Source organism: Asterias amurensis, chromosome 13 (assembly GCF_032118995.1).
Source record: "Asterias amurensis chromosome 13, ASM3211899v1".
Taxonomy (NCBI): Eukaryota; Metazoa; Echinodermata; class Asteroidea; order Forcipulatida; family Asteriidae; genus Asterias; species Asterias amurensis.
Window position 1 is genome coordinate 5,233,894 of NC_092660.1, and position 21,960 is coordinate 5,255,853.

The 21,960-nt window shown below is 39.1% G+C and overlaps 1 protein-coding gene across 3 annotated transcripts; it reads left to right on the forward strand.

Moving 5' to 3' along the window:
- The first annotated feature begins 256 nt into the window (after positions 1–256).
- LOC139946087 (thimet oligopeptidase-like) lies at positions 257–20,636 on the forward strand. Of its 3 annotated transcripts, none has more exons than XM_071943690.1 (17): positions 257–465; positions 2,158–2,297; positions 3,523–3,641; positions 4,317–4,448; positions 5,300–5,337; positions 6,150–6,262; positions 6,861–6,915; positions 7,539–7,703; positions 8,221–8,382; positions 8,964–9,029; positions 9,565–9,669; positions 10,753–10,860; positions 11,997–12,070; positions 12,721–12,952; positions 15,379–15,510; positions 16,976–17,092; positions 17,881–20,636. In XM_071943690.1, exons 1-17 carry the CDS (start codon positions 307–309, stop codon positions 17,962–17,964), a joined length of 2,001 nt encoding a protein of 666 aa, XP_071799791.1. In that variant the 5' UTR covers positions 257–306; the 3' UTR covers positions 17,965–20,636. The 3 variants fall into 3 exon arrangements, with proteins under 3 accessions (XP_071799791.1, XP_071799792.1, XP_071799793.1); XM_071943691.1 differs by lacking the exon at positions 15,379–15,510 and adding an exon at positions 15,571–15,702; XM_071943692.1 differs by lacking the exon at positions 11,997–12,070 and adding an exon at positions 12,133–12,206.
- The last annotated feature ends 1,324 nt before the right edge of the window (positions 20,637–21,960 follow it).

Below are 21,960 nucleotides of genomic sequence, written 5' to 3' on the forward strand. Positions count from 1 at the left end.
ACTCTGCGGCTCACAAACCTGTGTAAACGGCGGGTAAGGTTCGTTATTCGCTTTTTACATTTTTTTTGCAAGAAATATTTCCTGGTTACCCGGGAAACTCTATTTGTTTATTGAAAACACGCCCTCGTGCAGGTGTGCGCATAGCAGGTGTTTTACACTGTAAAAGATAATTAATTGGTATGAGAGCGCCCTCTATCTGTTGCTAAGCATAATCGATTCTACAGCGTCCATTCAGAATCCGCCATACCATTCCATTGCTCTACCACACACACACACACATTCCTTCTCTCTCTCAACCTCTTCAAAATGGCATCCGAACTCTTGAAACAGAACCGTCTCCGCTGGGATTTAACTCCAGAGGACATCAAAACCAAAGCAGAAGAATTGATAAAACAATGTAAGGCGGTGTACGATGCTGTTGGCTCACTCAACAACGATGCCCTCAACTATGAAAATACTCTGCAGGTAAAGTTTCCGTCGGAGTCCGGCCCTTTAATTTATTTTGCGCTGACATCATTCTCCGTTTATTTCCGACATAGCACAATTCTGTTTACAACAGAATAAGGCTCTATGTTTTCATAGACCTTGTCGCCAATCTTTGTGACTGATTTTGCTGAATGGCCAAACAAAAGGCGTCATCATCCTGGGCAGTACAGAGTGAAGAGAGTCTAATTATTAATTAACCCGTACGGACTACGGGACCGTATAGTATAGTGCATTGCCATGGCATGTTGTCATTTTTCGTAGAATTGTCAGAATTTGTACGCACTGGTCATCGTAGCCCCACTTGTGTGGCCAAGGCTAGCTGAATCCTTAGCCGTATGTCCATACCATTTCCTTATGCAGCTAAGAAACAACCAAAAGTGTAAAACTCTGGGGCCTCCCCTACCATACGAGCCACTCAGCATGCAGTATAATATAAAGTAATATATAAACCGGCTGTATTTGTTCACCTAACTCTTGTTTACTTTGTGTGTACTGAATAGTCAAAAAAGAAAATATTTTAGAAAGAAATTTTTAACGATAACTTTGCTACCTTTCTCCTACTCTAATTTCCTCGATTTGTACACGGCGCAGCCATCTTGGAATATGATATGCCAATCAGCATGACATCATCGGCACAGCTAACATGGACAAAATTATTCCCGAAAATATGTCAAAGTTCTGCACTGGCGATGTCATCAACATATGTACTGATTGATAGTGTGAGCCCCAGCAGTGCGCATGGCTTTGAAGTTTGAGTACAGTGCTGCAATTGGCATTATCTTGCCGTTTTTCGCTGTCAACTGGTTAGTGCCGTCAACTCGCCTTCATTCAACTCCTCAAATATACATTTAAAATCCAGCAGGCATAACACTTTAAAGTATTAAAGTTCAAATAGAATTTTTATCAGTTTCTGGTAAAATTTCGGTAAAGAAATTGAACTTTTTCCCTGCGAAACAAATATTTATAAGCAGCAAGGCCGTCTGCCCCCATCTTGCTTTATTCACAGACTTGAACACTATGGACAACAGAGGGCGCTCTCCAGCATGCATGGAAAATAGTCTAGGCACAAGACGTCAATGCACGGTACCGCATAGTTCCGCGTCGTGTAAATTGCTCGCTGACTAATAAGTGGTTGGTTGACGTGAGTTGACTGTGATTTGGCTGCATTGGTAGACCGCCAGTGATCAATGCAAGGAAGTGTTTACACGGAAGTTAGTGCGCGACGTGGGATGGGAAATGTCAGTTTCAATTTTATTTTCACAAAATATGAACACATTATCATTAATGGCCCACATTAGTGGCAAAGCCCAAGTCTATAATTTATATAATTTACCATTGACAATTTTTTTTTTAAAGTTTCTTCAATTCAATTCAATTTAATTTTATTTGTCCCACCATGTAGGAAATTCTATTTGAATACATGCAAAACCGAAAGAAAAATAAATAACACACGATCATAAATAAACTACTGGAACTATTAATTAATCAGAAAACTACATTACTAATAAACCACAATTTAATTATGCTGAAAACTACATCTAATTTTTAGTTCTTTTTAAGATGTATACAATTTAGGTAATACTTTGTTGTATACCTTAAAGTGACAATTGATTAATTCAAGAAAACAGCCAAACAAATTGTGTGTTTTTTTTCTCTATTATTACCATCCAGGCTCTTGCTAACAATGATTGTGAGTACGGCGTCCATCGTAACATGCTTGATTTCCCTCAGCATACATCTCCGGATAAAGCAATGAGAGAAGCAAGTACTGAAGCCGATAAGAAACTCTCTGACTTTGATGTAGAAATGAGGTAAGGTCGAGACTGGAATCTAGGTGGAAAAACCTTATGACTACAGGGCGTGTAGCTCAGGATAATTATTCGGAAACAATTGTTTGTATAATACTAGAATTGAAATTAGAAGAAAACTTATGGGTGCACAGTTTACAGGCACTGGGCACTATTGGTGTTTACTCAAAATAATTGTCAGCATAAAAAACTTACTTGGTAACGAGAAATGGAGAGCTGTTGATAGTATAAAACATTGCGAGAAATGGCTCCTTCTGAAGTAATGTAATTTTTGAGAAAGAGCTAATTTCTCACTCAAATATCGAAAGACATCACTGCAGGCAAGAAGCCTTTCATTAGGCATCAGAAAGCACACAAATAATGTGCAACAAGGGTGTTTTTTTCTTTCAATATTCTCTGGAAGTTTGACGACCGATTGAGTCAAAATTTTCACAGATTTGTTACTAATGCAAGTTGGGATACACCAAGTGAGAATACTGGTCTTTGACTTGAAATTACTACATCATGCAACAATTTGCTGTAGGCCTATGTAGGCTTCCGCTGCTTTGTCTGCGGCTCAGTTTCCATACATGTGTAGGTTAAAGATGCTATGTCAGATTTTTGGCCAATTTGACCCAAAAATTTTGATTTAAAATTCAATAGGTATTTTGATGGGGGTCGAGAAAGTTACAAGCTTTCATTTGAGCCATTGTTCGAAAAAGTCTGCCAATTATTAGTAGCAGTGAAAAAAAGTGTTAAAAATTAGTTTTTGTCGGGATCCCGACAATATATCACGTGACCAATTCTAATGTGTTTTATGAGAAGCGTTTTACATTTTTGTCATGGTTCCTGACCATTAAAAGTAAAAGTTAGAGTGGGTGATACTCATTGAACTACCATTCACTCAAAAAAATCTATTTTTTGATGTTTGGGGCCAAAAATCTGACATAGCATCTTTAAGTTTTAGCTTCCAGATTCTCATGGCCAAACTAAAAAAAGAATTTGCAAAACTAACATGGTCAGCCATTTTCAAATTGGCGTGGTGTTTTGGTTCATGACGTGTAAGGAAACTGTGCAATTTCGAGGTGTATTTGTGTGGATCATTATGTTATACTTTTAAAACATCTTTCTAACCATACACAGTTTATAAAAAACGGTTACATAGACCAACTTGGTCGATCCAAGGCACTGTGTCCTTTTAATAAGTGAAATTTGAACCTCAAACAAACTTTGTTCTACCCCTTCATAGCATGAGACAGGATGTGTTTGACAATCTCATGGCCTACCAAGAGAAGACCGATGTCAGTAAGCTGAAGCCTGAAGCTAAGCGCTACCTGGAGAAGTTGATTAAGCTAGGACGCAGAAACGGTAAGGTAGCTCACTCTATACTTTAGAGTGTCGTGTTTCAAATGGTAGTCAAAACGCTAGAAAAAGGTTATAAGACACTATTTATTTGATAATTTTGTTCATCATCAAGACACATGTGTGGCCCTTCCATAGACCTTATACTCAGTACGCGCATGTTAGGAGTGGAGTGAGGTGCATGCTGGTCTAGCTAGCAATCAAGTTTGATCTCTAGGTAGACCAGCATGCACCTCATTCAACAGTTATTGCTTGCGCCATGGGTTTTTGCGAAAAGGTCTATTATGGTAAAACAGTCCAACTTGAAAATCTAGGTATTTTATATAAGATACATTGTAAATTGTTGGTTAATTAAGGGCATTTCTCCATTTCAAAATTTCAAAGGCATGGGCCTAATGAATGTGAATATAACTTGCCTATCTTGGCCTCTTCTTGCCATTTCATCTAGGCAAAACACCTTATCCTCTTTACTTGTTTTTTTCTCTTCAAATTGTCAATTTCAATGTTTTGCCATAAAAGGCTGCACGATTCTTGAATAATTTTGGGTCCCCCACGTCAAACTGACCCAGGCCTGATACCTAATTACCTTCATGCCCCTTGGTCAATGCCTTGGTGCCCTTGCCCTTTCAAAAACAAAGCATACAGGCCTGACTGTTCTGTTGCTGTTTTCTTTCTCTGTAGGTTTGCATCTACCCAAGGATGTACAAGACAAGGTGAAGGCCTTGAAGAAGCGTGCTAGCGATATTGCCATTGACTTCAACAAGAATCTTAACGATGAGAACACAATACTGGAGTTTACTGAGGAGGAACTAGGTAAGGATGACTGCGGGGGGTTGCTTTTTGTGGAGTGCCGCTGTAGGAAAGGAGGCAATGTTAGAGAGAGAAGTGTAAAACCCTTGGCACAGCCTCGCGGCTGATCTGGCCTGGGCCCCACCCTAAAAAACTGCCCTCTGTGCGAGATAATCGCGTAAGAATAGAAGCTTGTCCTTTGTTGGCTGTAGAGGATTGTAAAGGCCTCATGGCTCGGGCCTTGCCCGGACCAGGGGCTGATTTCACAAAGATCTAAGATTGATCGTAACTGCAAAGCAATCGTAGTTGCTATGAAAATGGTAATGTCACAATACAAATTACTATGGTTATACTGAAAAATTGTCTTGCGATGAATTTTATTGCTTTGTGAAATCGGCCCCTGGCCCAGCTTATCAGCGGCAGGGCTGTGCCAAGGGTTTTGACCTTCTCCCTTAGCTTTGTTTTCTTTTAATCTGTTCAAGTAGAATTCCTCCAGTTTTTCCATTTTATGAAATTAAGCAAGTGCTACTTACAAGATTAATGACTGATCATCCGGTGACGCGGTTACATTTGTATGCTTCGTATTATATTAAAAACAAATTCACTCAAAAGTGCAGCGAAATGCAGACCACTTTGCTATCATTATTTACACAAAACACAAGCAGTCACATCGTTTCATTCATTCATTCAATTTTGCAGGCTTGCTGTCTTTGTTATTTTATTTCTTTGCGAGCTGCAGTTTAGGCCTGGGTGGCATGGTTGGCTTGTGCGTAAAGCGCTCGCCTCTCACCAAGGTGACCCTGGCTCGACACCCGGCCAGGGCCATACTTACTAAATTTGGCATTTGACATTTCAAATCTCTTTCCTTTTTACAGTGGGTCTTCCAGATGACTTTATCAAGAGACTAGACAAAGTAAGTTACTGAGACAGTTTTGCTCTTCCACTTCTCTTGATTGTGCTTTGATATTAGTGAATGAGTTTCTTTTAAAAATAAACGATGTACCGGGACCAGCAGCTGAAAAGGACTGGGGTTGATTTCACGAAGAGTTAAAACTAGTCTTATCTAGAGTTTGAATGAGTTACTCGTCCTTATTAGAGAGGTTTTGCAAGCGTGCGAATACAGATATGGATATGATAACCGTATCCATTCGGGTCCTCCGTGTGTTGGATTTTGTTTTGCAAACTATAGGTATGTTTCACTTGAGTGCGCTCACGCTCATCATGAGTATTTTTCTGACAAACATGACCGACAGAGACCCACTGTTTTAAACACTGCATTTTCTCATCATTTTGCTTGCAAAAGACTAGCAATATTCTATCTATATCAAGCACAATACCAGTGAAAGCAATTCAGAGTGAAATGTCTTTGATCTGGGACAAAAATACAACTAAAAGTCTGCAAAACAGTATCCGTTTTTCTACGACGTGTATGCGCTCCCGTATCCGTTGCTAACGTGTGTGCAAAATACCATAGTCGCGGATACGCATCACGTGAACACACAAAGTGTTGACTTATTGGTATCTGTGTATTTCCGTACACTTGCGAAACCTCTCTGTTATCTACTAGGACTAGTCCATTTGGCCACGACACGCCACTGTTAATGTCAGCTTGCTTATTACCATTAAGGAGAGAGTCACAATAATCTGTAAGTATTGGGAGAATCGCAAGTACAGGGCCTGAGGTACAATAAAACATTGTCGTCTTTTTGTCGCTTCCATCAACAGACAGCAGAAGGCAAGTGCAAAGTATCACTGAAATATCCCGACTACTTTCCAGCAATGCGTAAAGCACGTAACCCAGAGACTAGACGCAAACTGGAACTTGCCTTCAACTCAAGGTAGTATAAATATTCTAGAGCATACTCTACTAAATACTCAACAGACTACTCTAGAGAACACAACATTTTCTAGCGATTTTTCTAATGAATACCCAACGTAATAATCTTCATATTATTATAGAGAATTCTCTACAGAACATTCTACCAAACACTCAATAGAATATTCCACTAAATACTCAACATGACTCTTTGCAAACTGGTCTAGAAAATAGTCAACTAAATAGTCAACAGAGTGCTCAACAAAATACTCTAAAGAACACTCTTCAAAATATTCTAGATGTTACTCAACTGAATACTCAACATAATACTCTCTAACATTTTCTACAGAATGTTCTACAGAATATTCAACTGAACACTCAACAGAATATTCTACTCAATACTCAACAGAACACACAACAAAACATTCCAGACACTACTTCACTCAATACTTTACTAAAAAATAAAAAATATTGAATTCAAGATTTTACCTTTTTCCTTCTTGTTCTATAGTAGTTGATGTGATTTTAAAAAGTTTTCACGGATTGGTATTTTATTGCAACTTAAGATATGTTGTGTGAGTTGGTGAACATTTTTAACTGTTGAATTGATTTGGTTTCAGATGCAAGGAAGAAAACACGAAAATCATGGAGGAGCTTGTTGAGATTCGTCAAAAGGTAGAAACATAAAATATACAAGAGTTTAAATTTGTAAAAGTTTTTTTAAAACCCTGCTGCACAAGTTAATTTAGCTTAAAGCTTGGACTGCTTGAACTTTGATGCGAATTTACAAAACAAATTGGCATAGTGTACTGGAGCAATTTGACCTCACCCCCAAACAAACAATTAAATGAAAGCAAGTGACATAGGTTCATACAGCTGCTTAAGCAGAACATACTACTGAAGTGTTTCCTGCTTAGTCGAAATAAGCTGGCTACCAGTCATGTGACATGTGACATGGCAAGTTGTTGGTGGAAAACCTTATTCTGGTTAGCATAATTCTGTTGTGCTTAAGCAGGTTTATGACTTTAGACCCTGGACCCAATTTCATAGCGCTGTTTATTCAGAAAATATTGCTTAACAAATTTCTGCTAAGCAACAATAAGCAGGATATCAGTCCCCATAGATGCTACATGTAAAATTGTATCTTAGCTGGTAATCTTTTTCTGGTAAGCATAATTTTGTTGTCCCTTGCTAGTTTTTGTGTTTTAAAAGTAGCTCTATGACATTGAACACTGGCTAGCAGAGAGACTGTTGAATTTGTATTTGTACTTAACGTCTCTGTCTCCTTTTGATTCTAGTTGGCGGATCTTCTTGGCTATCCAACCCATGCTGCTTACATCTTGGAGATGAGGATGGCCAAGACACCTGAGACTGTCGCCAAGTTCCTCAAGGATCTCACTGAGAAACTCAGGGTACTTCAGACTTCCGAACTGGAGACTTTCAAAGCCTACAAGAAAGAGGAGGTACGTAAAAGACAGGCATTGAAATATTTTGACACCCGTTTCATACAGCGACTCTAGGTCGACCCAAGTAAATTTTGGATCACTGCGACCTGGGCCAAATTTCATGGCTCTGCTGAAATTCATCACTTGCACATAAGCAGATAATGTTGATCGTAAGCCAGCATTTGGCGGTTAGCAGAGTCATTTGGCCCAGCAGATGTCTCTATTTCTGACAGCTTACCGTGCGTGAAATGAAGCTGTATTGCCGACGGATGTCCGATGATCCGTTCTCAAAGATTGCCGATGACTTTTGCCGGGTGTTTGCCGTGGATTCAGCTAATTTCTGACACCATGTTCTAAAGACGGCAGGACTCCAGTAGTAGCATTTTCTGCAAGTGGTTTATTCCCAGCCCATGACATCATCATACAGCAAGGCTACGGTGGCCTATTAATGCCACTCCATAACACACATGTGATGATAAATGACCCACTTGGAGTATTTTACATGACTTTTTATTTTGTCCCTCTCTTTGATCAGTGTGAGAAGTACAAGTACCCGTTCAACAACACAATCGATCTATGGGATATGCGTTACTACATGAACATGGCGGAGGAGCGACAGTATTCCATCGATCATAACAAACTCAAGGAGTACTTTCCCCTGGAGGTGGTCACTAAAGGTCTGCTGGAAATATATCAGGTATGAAGGAGAATAGTCAACAGAATTAGAAATACAAAAACGTTTCAACCCTAGTAGAGTCTTTCTGGAAGGCTATTTGCTAGGGTCAAACGTCAGGCCATTAACTTTTTTTTTTTGCATTTATACCATCGGTCCATTTGGTTGGTAAGAGTTTTTTGCAACAGCTACTTCTATTTTCTCAGAAAAGGAAAAAATAATAGACGGTCAGAGCACACTGATCTAAACGTCGAGCAGACAACCGGCTCTTCTAAGAGCCACCACTACTCACAATTAAGAGATTGTTTACATGGTGTCACCGCAAAGCTTTCTTGCCAACTCTCCCTCATTCTGCAGAAAATTCCATGAATATAAACCAATCTTTTCATGCGTTGATGAACGAATTAAACAAGATTCCTGATTATAGAAGCTTTTTTCCCATTTAAAAAACTGTAGTTTATCTATCTGATTGTTGGCACGGAATGACCACACCAGCTTGCTTTGCGCAAGCTGTTACTGTGTAACATGAAAAAGTCTATCAACCTCAAATGGCATGACATCAACATACATGTTATTTATTTTTAATTGTTGTCATTTGTTTTCAGGAACTCCTTGGTCTGAAATTTGAGGAGATTAAGAAAGCGGAAGTATGGAACGATGACGTCACAATGGTAAAGACAATGTCATTCATAATTAACCGTTTCAAGAACTCTTTTCACAGGCAATTTTGGAAGATTTTACGATCTGTTTATAAGGTTCCTGCCAGTAACAATTCTCAAAGTAGAGGAAAAAGCATATGAAAACCCCCAAATCACTTCTGCTTATTGTGATTTGACCATGAACATTTTAGGTAAAAAACACTGGAGAGCTGTTGACATTGTTAAAAAACGACCTATGAAGTATGTAATCTGTTTTAGAGAAGGAGGTAATTTTTCACCTGTTTGAATCTGAGAAAGGTTCAAGGTCAGGTCAAAGTGCCTAATTCTAAGCAACAAGGGTGTTTTTTCTTTCAGCAGTTTCATGCAACTTTAAGCCCAATAATTGAGCCTAAATTTTCACAAGTTTGTTATTTTCTGCAGACGTTGGGATACACTGAGTGAGGAGGATACTGGTCTATGACAATTCACAAAAGTATACCCTGCCCTTGACGCTTTGCATAATGTTTCATCAGTATTAACAATTTGTTGTTTGGTTTGGATCTTTCAGTTCAGTGTGACGGACAAGGAATCAGGTACCTTCATGGGGTTCTTTTACCTGGATCTTTTTCCACGAGAGGGCAAATTTGGTCATGCTGCCTGCTTCGGTTTACAGGTAAGTAATTTTTCTGGACAAATAGTGTCACCCAGTGTCACTATATATTTTTTCAAGCATAATTCATCTATTATTCGCAACCACAGTGGCTGATTATGAATGGTCAGACAGTAGGAGGGTTAACTCAGACTGTGTAGATACACTCACCACTTGATATTATATTGCAGGCTGGCGTATTACATGTATTCAAAACCACAGTTGGACGATATTACATGGTCAGACAGTAGGAGGGTTGACTATGTACTGTTTTGATGCATTCATCACATGATATCATTTTGAAGGCTTGCATAATTTACCTATCATTGAAACCACAGTGGATGATATTGAATGGTTGGACAGTAGGAGGGTTGACTATGTACTGTGTAGTTACACTTATCACTTGATATCATGTAGACGATGTGACCCGTGACATCTCATGTTTACAAAAGATCCACAGAGCCTGGACTTCCTGCAGGCACGATTTGTACACAGCTCAATGGAAAAAAAACATAAAATATTATATTCAAAGGGGGCACATTTCAAAACTTGTCCAGCATTTACTCTCATAACTCTTGGATTAATGTGGAAATTATGTCACAAAATGTCAACTTTCCCACGGGACCAGTGTAGTGTCTTGCCTGCCAGAATACTCAAAGATTGTACAAGCTCACACTTATTGTAAACAGAGTTCACATTGCATGCTTGAATAGTTTATCATTGAAAACCACAGTGGACGATATTGAATGGTTAGGCAGTAAGAGGGTTAACCTTGAGTTGACATAGATAAGGAAATAAAAGAGTTGAGATGGTTTCTGGAATATAGAAGGCCTGTTGAACAGGGGTAATTAAAGTGTCCAGCAGCTGATTTCACGAAACGCTAGGATTAATTCTATTTGAGTTAGGACGAGTTGCTGGTCCTAACTTAGGATGGGTTCAATGCGTCCTGATGTCTGCGGAGACAGAACTAAACTTGTCTTTAGATTGATCCTAAGTTAGAAAGAGTTTGGTGAAATCACGCTTTGGTATTTTGTTTTAAAATACCCTGTAAAGCTTATTTTTTATTATGTATGATTATATTCTGATGTTAAAATTCTTTGTTGACAGCCTGGGTGTTTGGCAGCGGATGGGAGCCGTCAGGTTGCTATAGCAGCCATGGTTGCCAACTTTACTAAACCCACAGCAGACGCTCCGTCACTACTCACTCACGATGAGGTAAATCCCCCATCATCATCATGCCCACCCTCCCTTACACCTTTGACCATCTCACACACCCATGATTAGGTTTGAAAGTCAGAAAATCAAACATGAAATTGAGAGGATTAACAAGAGAGGACTTTCTGTTATTGATAATAGTGGCCTCTTGTGTAGCGATCAATTCTGTCACTCCCTTGCAAAAGGTTTTACATCACATGGGCTATTTTTCAAAACAATGTTTTGCTTCCTTATCTGGAAATTTGTTTAAAAGAACAATACTCGGAAATACGATAATTTTGTCACTGTTCGGAGGATGTCTGGAGCAGGTTACTTGAAAAAACATTGATAAAACTTGTGTAAAATTACCTTTTATAGCATGTTTAGGGCCCAATTTCATAGAGCTGCTTAAGCAGAAAATATTGCTTGACACATTTCTGCTTAGCAGGATACCAATCACAAATTGAACATGTGACATGGTAGTTTAGCTAGTAACCTTATATTTTGGTAAGCATAGAATTTGTAGTGCTTATCTGCTTTTTGTTCTAAAGCAGCTTTATGAAATTTTGCCTAGAGCTTGAGTCCAGTGCTCTTCTCTGCACGGCCACAACACACTACTAAGAAGTTATTTGGCTGCTAACCCTATTCTGATAAGCAAAATTGTTTTGTGCTTAGCTACTTTATAAGCTTAAAGGAACACGTTGCCTTGGATCGGTCGAGTTTGTCTTTGAAAAAGCGTTTGTAACCGTTTGTTATCAAATGCATATGGTTAGAAAGATGTTGTAAAAGTAGAATACAATGATCCACACAAACATGCCTCAAAATTGCATGGTTTTCCTTTTACATCGTCGGATAACACGGTCCGCCATTTATGGGAGTCAAATTATTGACTCCCATAAATGGCCGACCATGTTAGTTTTCAAAGAAAAAGGAAAACCACACAATTTCGAGGCAAATTTGTGTGGATCATTGTATTTTACTTTTAAAACATCTTTCTAACCATATATGCATTTTATAACAAACGGTTACAAATGCTTTTTATATACCAACTCGTTCGATCCAAGGCAACGTGTTCCTTTAAACTAGAGCAGCTCTCCAAAATTGGGCCCAGGTCTGATTCCAGCCTCTCTCTAATTTTGTGTATAAATCTCCCCCAGGTTGAAACCTTCTTCCATGAGTTTGGTCACGTGATGCACCAGCTTTGTGCCCAGGCGGAGTTCAGAATGTTCAGGTACATTTACTCCTCATTAATGTTCCCTTTTTACGTTTTGATTCTTTACATGTCTACGCTAGGTGGAGACATTCTTTCATGAGTTTGGCCATGTCATGCATGACATTTTGGGACAGACTGACTTTTGTTATTTCAGGTCTGTATATCAATTTGTAAATCTTTTTTATATTTTTTTTAAATAACCAATATTTCCATGTTCTGATGAACAAATTTGAAAATCTCCCTGATTCTGGAAATGTGATTTCTAAATGTCTTCCCTGCAAGTCCAAGCTTGGCAGCTCTTCCTGTGTAAAAAACAAGTCCTGGGCCTAATTTCATGGCTCCGATTATTGCCGTTCTTTGCTGATGTGCAAGCACCAAGCTTCTGCGCTAGCTGTGTAAAAAGCGAAGAATGCATAGTAACATGAAGTACACATGCACACAAGCCAAAATTTCACTGCTAACCCTCGAAATACGCTTGCCGTAAGCACATAGTTCTCTGCTTCCATAAGCGTCTATTTTTTGCTCACAGTAAGCAGAGGTCCTGTTTTATAGCTATTTTCTAAGCAAGTGATGTCACAAGTCACATCCATTGATTTGGCCCTCGGGGGAAATAAGATTTTATCATAAATAATATTAACTAATAAATAATACTTACTTTTCCATCACAGTGGCACGCGTGTTGAGCGGGACTTTGTCGAAGCGCCCTCCCAGATGCTTGAGAATTGGTGTTGGCAGGCAGAGTCTCTACGTCGGATGTCAGGTCACCACAAAGAGGGGACGCCCATTCCGGACGAGATGGTAGAGAAGCTAGTCAAGGCTCGCAACGCTAACGCCGGAGTCTTCAATCTTAGACAGATTCTACTGGGGACGTTTGATCAGACCATTCACACCAGCGCTAAGGTTTGTACAGTGAGAGAGGCTCTTAAAGACATTGGACACTATTGGTAATTGTCTAAGACCAGTCTTCTCACTTGGTGTATCTCAACATATGCATAAAATAACTAACCTGTGAAAATTTGAGCTCAATTGGTCGTCGAAGTTGCAAGATAATATATTTTAAGAAAAAACACCCTAGTCACACTAAGTTGTGTGCTTTCAGATGCTTGATTTCAAGACTTTAAATTCTAAATCTGAGGTCTCTAAATCAAATTTGTGGAAAATGAATTCTTTCTAGAAAACTACGTTTCTTCAGAGGGAGCCGTGTCTCACCATCAACCTCTCCCCTTTACTCATTACCATGTTGAAAGGTTTCATGCTAATAATTATTTTGAGTAATTACCAATAGTGTCCAGTGCCTTAAAGGTGAAAAAACAACATCAATTCAAACTGTGCTGCTTGACTCATTTTTGCTGTTGACTACTCTGTCGATGCCACTACTCTCATTGCAAATATTTACTGGTTACCCATTCATCAGCTTATTTCATTTTAAAGTCCTATGGGGAGTATTCAGACTATTCACACCAGCGCTAAGGTATGTACAGACAGAGGCTCTGGAATCAAGGGCAGTCTGTTGGCGTCGTGGTAGCTTGACTTGCCTGGACTTTCTGCAGGCATGTTTTGTACACAGCTTAAGGTCTGACATGCGTGCACGTATGCTTGGCGCGCGCCGCAGAGTTGTGCAGAAAGGCATTGGAGAGCCCCACGTGTTCTTTCTCATATGTGTGTCGTGGGCAGAGCCTACTGGATCGGCCTATTGAAGACAACTTGAAAACTTACATACTGTATCATGGAGAATGAATCGTATGATTGTATCAACTTTTGATATAGCCTTGCTCAATGCAGTCGAATTATTCACTCCGAAAAAAGACCGCCGCTGTATAAAAACCCACCCGTATTCACTGTGCGTAAAACCCACCCGTATTCACTGTGCGTAACATCGCACGACACGATGCCCCCGTACACTATCCGCATGTGGAGGCGTCAGGCCGACAGCCTTGTAGGATCTGTGTTGAAGCCACTGACCTCATTACTATAATAAGCGAAGAGTTCCCACGGTCAGCTCATTACCATAATGCCCGCGAAAGACAAGACATGTTTACCTCACACACCACCACCAATGATAGGGTCCAAAGGTCGTGATAAGGGAAGTGCGTGATTGGACGTCAAAATGAATAATTCATTTGCCTCACATCCTGTGTTGTCTGATAGGTCTGACGAACGATATACATATTCATGAGCTGCATACTAGCATATCCTAGAGCCCCCCCAATTTCGTCCACTATTGGAATTTTTTCAATACAACACATTAAAACGGGAAGATACAGACCCGACAAGGCTGTCGGCCTGACGGCCTCCGCATGCGGTTAGTGGTGTACGAGTGCGATGACTTGTGTGAACAGTATTCGTGCGATGTGACAGTGTGTATACGGGTTGGTCATTCGGTGTGATCGCACACACCATGCACAGGGTATACGGCGGGTGGGTTTACAGCTGCGTCTTTTCGGAGTGAATAATGCGACTGCCTTGAGCAAGGCTACTTTTGATATGAAGAAAGGGGACACATCTCAAAACTTGTTCAGCATTACTTTTATACCTCTTTAAAGGCAGTGGACACTTATGGTAATTACTCAAAATAATTATTAGCAGAAAACCTTACTTGGTGACGAGTAATGGGGAGAGGTTGTTGATATAAATATTGTGAGAAACGGCTCCCTCTGAAGTGACATAGTTTTTGATAAGGAAGTAATTTTCCACGAATTTGATTTCGAGACCTCAGATTTCGAATTTGAGGTCTCAAAATCAACCATCTAAACGCACACAACTTCATGTGACATGGGTGTTTTTCTTTCATTATCATCTCGCAACTTCGATGACCAATTGAGCTCAAATTTTCACAGGTTTGTTATTTTATGCATATGTTGAGATACACCAAGTGAAAAGACTGTTCTTTGACAATTACCAATAGTGTCCAGTGTCTTTAATTTATATGAAATTTATGACACATTATGTAAGATTTTCCGTTTGACCAGTGCAGTATCTTGCCTGCCAGAAAAATTATGGACAATGTCACTCTATTTGTAAACAAAGGTTACATGGCCGAAGCGTGTTCCACATCATCAGTTGAAGAGGCCTTGGACACAGACAAAAATGAACTCTGGCTCAGTTTTTGTAATTGTGCCAACCCGGCAATAATGACAGGGATGTTGTGATATCTTGTTTTATTATTCTAATCTTGCCTTGAAAGATGAAAATTACACATCCATGTCAACTGTGAATTTTCAAATTTTAACGAAACCTTTTTTTTTTTGGGGGGGGGGGGGGGGGGGAGAATCAGGGGCGGGTCCAATCGTTTCCAATTTCCTTGTTTTATTTGTCTGTACTCTTAGGCGGACACCACCTCCATATATGCCAAGATATCTCAGGAAACGCTCGGTATACCAGCTACGCCAGGTACCAACATGTGCGCTTCATTTGGCCATCTAGCTGACGGGTACGATGCCCAGTATTATGGTTACTTGGTGAGTGATGGTTTATGTCAAATGAAAAATCATTTTCTTTTCATGTCACCCTTCCAATAGGCCGACACCAAAGCGGTCTTTGCAAGGCTTTCAAAAGAAATTCTTGGGATACCGTCTACGCCAGGTACCAGCAAGGTTGCCTCATTCGGTCATTTGTCCGATGGCTATGATGCTCAGTACTATGGGTATCTGGTGAGTTTTAAGTTTTGGCTGAATTTTGCGCCTTTTTTTTTTGCTAGACTGGTCTTTGACAGTTATCAATGCTTTATGTGTGCTTTAAAAGTTTTGTCAATATAAAGTCACAAGAAATTCCAATGGCTATGATGCTTACTACTACGGGTATCTGGTGAGTTTAAAATTATCCGATTCGGCTATATTTTGCCTTTTTTTTTTTTTGCTTTGCTAGACTGGTCTTTGACAGTTATCAATGTTGTCTGTGTGCTTTACAGACATGTGAGACTTCCTCTTTTCAGCTGTTTTCCTCTTTTTTTGATTTTGATTTTCCTCTTTTTCCTTAACTTACTTTGTACAAAAGTATAGGAAAATTGTCTTTTCCTCTTTTTTTGCACGCCTGGTTTTCTCTTTTCCTTTTTTTTTCATGGCTAGTTACTCACATGCCTGGCTTTAACAATCACTGTGTCAATGATGAAGGAAAAGTGATTGAGTTTGTAAAATTCAAGATCTGCAAAGAGGTTACTCAATGTTTACCTGTTATTCATTCTCTGTACCAAAAAAATGTACCCAGGATTGTGGCTGGGCACTTTCATACACAGCTTAACCGTAGGCAAATTTTTGTGCTAACTTTAGCAGAAAAAGGTGTTAAATGTAAGGGTATTTCACAGGTTAACAAGAAATTGGGCAACCAGCTTGCGCTATTATGTCATTCATTTTCATGCAGTAGGCACTGGAATTGTTTGCGTGCCTTTTCATGTGCCTATAGTTAGCACCGCTATGTAAAGGAAGTCACACAGTCAGCACAAAATTTAAAGTTAAAGGCAGTGGACACTATTGGTAATAACTCAAAATAATTATTGGCATAAAACCTTACTTGGTAACGAGTAATGGGGAGAGATCGGTAGTATAAAACATTGTGAGAAACGGCTCCCTCTGAAGTGGAGTAGTTTTCGAGAAGGAAGTAATTTTCCACAAATTTGATTTCGAGACCGCAAGTTTAGAATTTGAGGTTTCGAAATCAAGCATCAGAAAGCACACAACTTCGTGTGACAAGGGTGTTTTTTCTTTCTTAGTTATCTTGCAACTCCGACGACCAATTGAGCTCAAATACAGCAAGTGAGAAGACTGGTCTTTGACAATTACAAATAGTGTCCACTGTCTTTAAGCAGCTCTATTTTCATTCTTTGGGCGCTATTTCCAAGATGCAAAAGTTGGCAGCTCTGATGAGCATGCATAGAACTCTGTTCCATGCAGTATTTTTGAGTTCGATTGATGGTTTTTTGTGTTGCAGTGGAGTGAGGTGTACTGTATGGACATGTTCTACTCACGGTTCAAGAAGGAAGGGATCATGAACCCCAAAGTGGGAGCAGACTACCGCAAGTTCATCCTTCAACCAGGGGGTTCCATTGTAAGTTGATCATGCAGCCTTTTTCTTTAAAGGGTTTTGATACCTTTTGTAGATCAAGATTTAGGCCATCACATGAATCCTTACTGTGAATGAAGATGTATGTAAATGTATGTTAAATTTGCATCGGGATAAAAAAATATTTATTTTGGTTTAATCCATAAACAACGATGCATGTTGGCACTGTAAACTTGAGTTTCCCATTTTTATATTTTTTTTCCACAAAACTCTGGGAAAGTACTGAGTAAACAGTGCCAACACACATTGGTTTATACAGGTAAAACCAAAATGATTTTTTTATCCCCTTTGCAAATTTTACATTTATTAATTCATTGCAATACCTGCTGCTAAAACATAGGATTCGAACTGCCTCTAGCTACTGGGCAATCTCAGTGGATTAGTTGGTTCGACAATGCTCCAGAATTGAATTGTTTGAATCCAATCCGAGTAATATGCCTGTGATTTTTTTTCACAACTCTGAAGCCTTTTTAGGGCATCTGAGAGCAGACAAAATTGTGCTACAAGGGAAATTTTTCTTTTCCTAGTTCTCTTGCAACTATGATGACCAACTGAGTAATTTTTTTTACAGATTTTTTATTTTATGCATTTTGAGAAACACCAGGTGAGAATATCAGTCTTTGAGGTGTTCAGTGCCTGTAAGTTTGGTACCATTGCAATCTCTGTCGTCAATCTTGGTGAAGGGAAGCTTTGGGTCAATGCCAAAGCTTTTGTCGGATGTTATTAAGAGATAACAACAACCACCACTCTACTTTTATTCACTTCCTTAATAGGATGCCATTGATATGCTGAAGAACTTCTTGGGACGAGAACCGCAGCAAGAATCTTTCCTGATCAGCAAAGGCTTGAAAGTGTAGACCGACACTGCACTCCGTTCTGAGGTTGAGGGCAGGCTTCACATAGATTATCACTGGTCCCAATGCATCTATAGTTCCTGTTTACTTCTCAATTTGGTAAGAGTAAACAGTTCTGTTCATTTGATATAATAGACCCTTCCCATGAAATATGTAAACTGCACACATTTTGCAAACATTTTGGTTGGCAAAATGAGGGAACATCACACTGTTTTGTTTCAGCAAATGGCTGCGTGACACAGACACATATGTGCATCTGCTCAGTGCACATCTCTATGGCATTTGCCAACCAATAGGGTCTGTACGCATGCGTGAATGTAATTAGCATATTTTAATTGGAAGGGTCTATTGGATTGAGGGCAGGCTTCATGCCACCAACACATGGAGAGAATAACACCGGTTCCCAGGCAACTATTGCCCCAATGCTTTGTTATGCCTGTGTTTTACACACAATGTGTGCAGAATACCGGTGACAAACATCCTGTGGTGATCAAGTTACAATTTATTACCCTGATAGAAATGATGGCCTTGAAATTGTCCTGGTTGTGGGAATGATATATTGAGCCAGTATGACCTCGGGGGAATCACAAACAAATTTCTGAAGTATATTTTTCGATGTGGATGTGTAAGTTGCAAGTGCAAACAAAACGAGACAGACGCCCACAACGAGTGCTGGGCCCAATTTCATAGAGCTGCTTCAAGTAGAAATTAGTGCTTTATAGCTGGGTGTATTTTTTCGCCCCCCCTGCGTTTCTTAAAAAGTAAATGATGATGTTAACCTGGTCTTGTTATAAACAGACAGTGTGTAGTTGTACTGTGCAAAGCAATGTATCATGTTGTGTAAAAGAAGTTAAAGAGGCTGAAAGGGAAGATGTACTTTTGAAGTATACTCCAAAAATGAATGGCCATAAAAACTTAACAGGGATGAGATTGTTCAGACTTTTGGCTGAATTCAGACTTTTTATGTCGGCCTGGTGAAGAAAATCAGACAATATTTGTTCCCACAAATAAAGAAATCCTGCTCATTGGTCTATTTCTCTAGTGCTTTGGATACTGTGTCCAAAAGCTCTACGGAATCTATAACCACAGGGGTTATGAAACGGTAGAAATGGCATCATTTCAACATACCTTCGAATTTGTATCCAAGTTTCAGACTTTTTTGTTAGTAATGACTCTCACCCCTGTGTATAACATTTTGCGAAATGATTCCTTTCCAAGGAATGTGGTTTTAGAGCTAGGGATTCAATCGGAGAAACATTTCATGCAGAAATTTATTTTTAGATTGTGTTATTCAATTATGGATTATTCTTCCTGCATGGACATAACTGCTTCAGACTTTTCGGCATTCTCTAAAAATGCTCACCTTTTGAAATGATATTTTCAAAGGCGAGTTTAATATTATATCAGCATTCATATATACACATACATTGTAGCATTAAAACAATCAAAAGATCAAAAAAACAAATGTGTACTTTGCCTTTTAAAGCCATTGGACACTTTCGGAATAGAATTTTTTTTTTTAAGTTTACAGATTTACAAATGACTTACAGGGTTTACAGAAGGTAATGGTGAAAGATTTCTCTTGAAATATTATTCCATGAGATGCTTTACCTTTTGAGAAAACACTAAAACAATATCAATTCTCGATATTGAGAACAACGGATTTATTTTAAATACATGTCATGACACGGCGAAACGTGCGGAAACAAGGGTGGGTTTTCCCGTTTTTTTCTCCCGACTCCGATGACCGATTGAGCCTAAATGTTCACAGGTTTGTTATTTTATATATAAGGTGTGATACACAAAGTGTGGGCCTTTGGACAATCCTGTTTACTGATGTTGTGCGATTGCTTTAATAAGTGTTCTGGTTTGTTTGTGACATAATAGTTACACTAACAAATTTATCTTTCTCAAAATGTTTAGTGCACATGTACAAGTAGTAACTTGCCTGCCAGAAAATTCCCTGGAACAAAGATATGGTCTGTAAACAGTAATTTTGTATAAAATGGGTCACAATTGTATGAGTATTGCAATATGTTTTCAAACTATATTTCACCTTGGCTCATAAGCTGCTATATTTTTTTTCAAACATTTATACCTCAGTATTTTGGTTGCTAGTTTAGCTTTTCATCAAATTTTTCAGTCTTGAATGTATGCGTATCTTTGATTTGAACACAATTTAGTGACGGCCAAAATAATTTATATGAGTGTTGCAATCAAGTTGCAAATTGAATTTCTCCTTGTTTTTTTTACAAGCTGCTATATATTTTCTGCGAACCATTCATTTATTTTTCAATATTTGTACTCTGTTTTTATTTTTTCTTCAAATTTGGCTATAATTATTGTAATGTATGTGTAGCTTTGTTTTGAATAATATATATCTGCTGATCCTGTGCCTTCAACAAATACATTGTTATAATACAAACGATTAGAAATTAGTAATGAATTCTTTCAATGGTAAATATGACATGTAAGTGCGGTAAAACATTCTATGTTCTTGTACGATTGGAACTGTTTGTAAATTTTGGTTATCAGTAAACTTCTTCTGATGTATTCCTATTAACGGAGAGTATTAAATGTTTCTGTTCTATCTTGTACACAGATACAGAGGCAGTATTAACCGAATCGTACATGACATGAATAAAAGATATGCATAAGAAACAACTTTGGGTCCTTGTCGTCTTTTATTACATCTCAGGTGCTTACAGGATACAGTAAGTTGTGGATAATAGGCAACAAATCTTCACATTATGAATGTTGTATGAATGTTAATTGAACTACTTAAACAGCGGGAAACCAGCCAAAGACTGCAATACATGTTGAATGAGAGTTAGCTGGTCTCAACTCTTACAGCGGGAAAACCAGCCGAACAATGCAATACATGTTGAATGAGAGTTAGCTGGTCTCTATTTTTACAGCGGGAAACCAGCCTAAGATTGCAGTACATGTACTTGTCAAATTTTGCCTAAAATTTTGTTCATATGTTGAAATACACTAAGTGAGGACACTGGTCTTTGACAATTACCAATAGTGTCCAGGGTCTTTAATGTATCCATGTTGCCTTCTGTCAGAAATAGCCACCATAAGCTACCAGAGATGGCTTGTACAAGCGATAGGCTCAGTATGTTCGGACATCCCTATATTCCGATACCCCTATGTTCGGACAACTTGAACCTATGTTCCAACGGTGTCCGCCCGAATGTCCGTTAGTGCGAATGTTCAATAGTCCGAAGGTTCGATAGTCACTCACTCAGTCGACCCAAGTTGTCGCGTTGCAGCATGTTTGAGTCGGGCTCTATGTCTGACGCCACACAACTCTATCCTGCTTACAGCTGATAAGCTCCTCCTTGTTGGCTACTCCTGCGTCTTCAATCAGGGTCTTTAGCATGTTTCTGGTGGGTCTTCCGGGGCCGTTATGCCGATGGTCCTAACGCACAAATTTCCCATAACAGGGGGTTCATTAGTCCAAAAATGAAATAGGGTTCGTTAATCCGAACATTTGATGCGATTGTCTGACGCTTCATTAGTCCGAAGGTTCATTGATCCGAAGGTTCACTGGTCCGAAGGTTTGGTAGTCCGAATCGACGATAAGGTCTGATAGTCCGAATCGACGATCGAACCTTATTGTCAATTCGGACTATCGAACCTTCCGACTATTGAACCTTCGGACAAACGAACCTTCGGACAAATGAACCTTCGGACTAACCAACCTTTGGACCATCGAACCTTCGGACTATTGAGCTGTAACCGTTCCAACACCTCTATATTCCGACACCCCTATGTTCCGACAAGTGATTTTTTTGTAGGCCTATTAGTTTTTCACTCTGATAAGCAGATTGTACTATTTTTTTAAAGTGCTAGAATCAAATTAAGATCATTTAATCGCACATGAATTGGTTCATTGTTTGTTTGATTATTGGTTCCCCGAGTAAGCTGGCAGTATACTCGGCATTTGTTCTTTGTTGGATTTGGTCCGTGTTGATTACACTTCATGAGCCT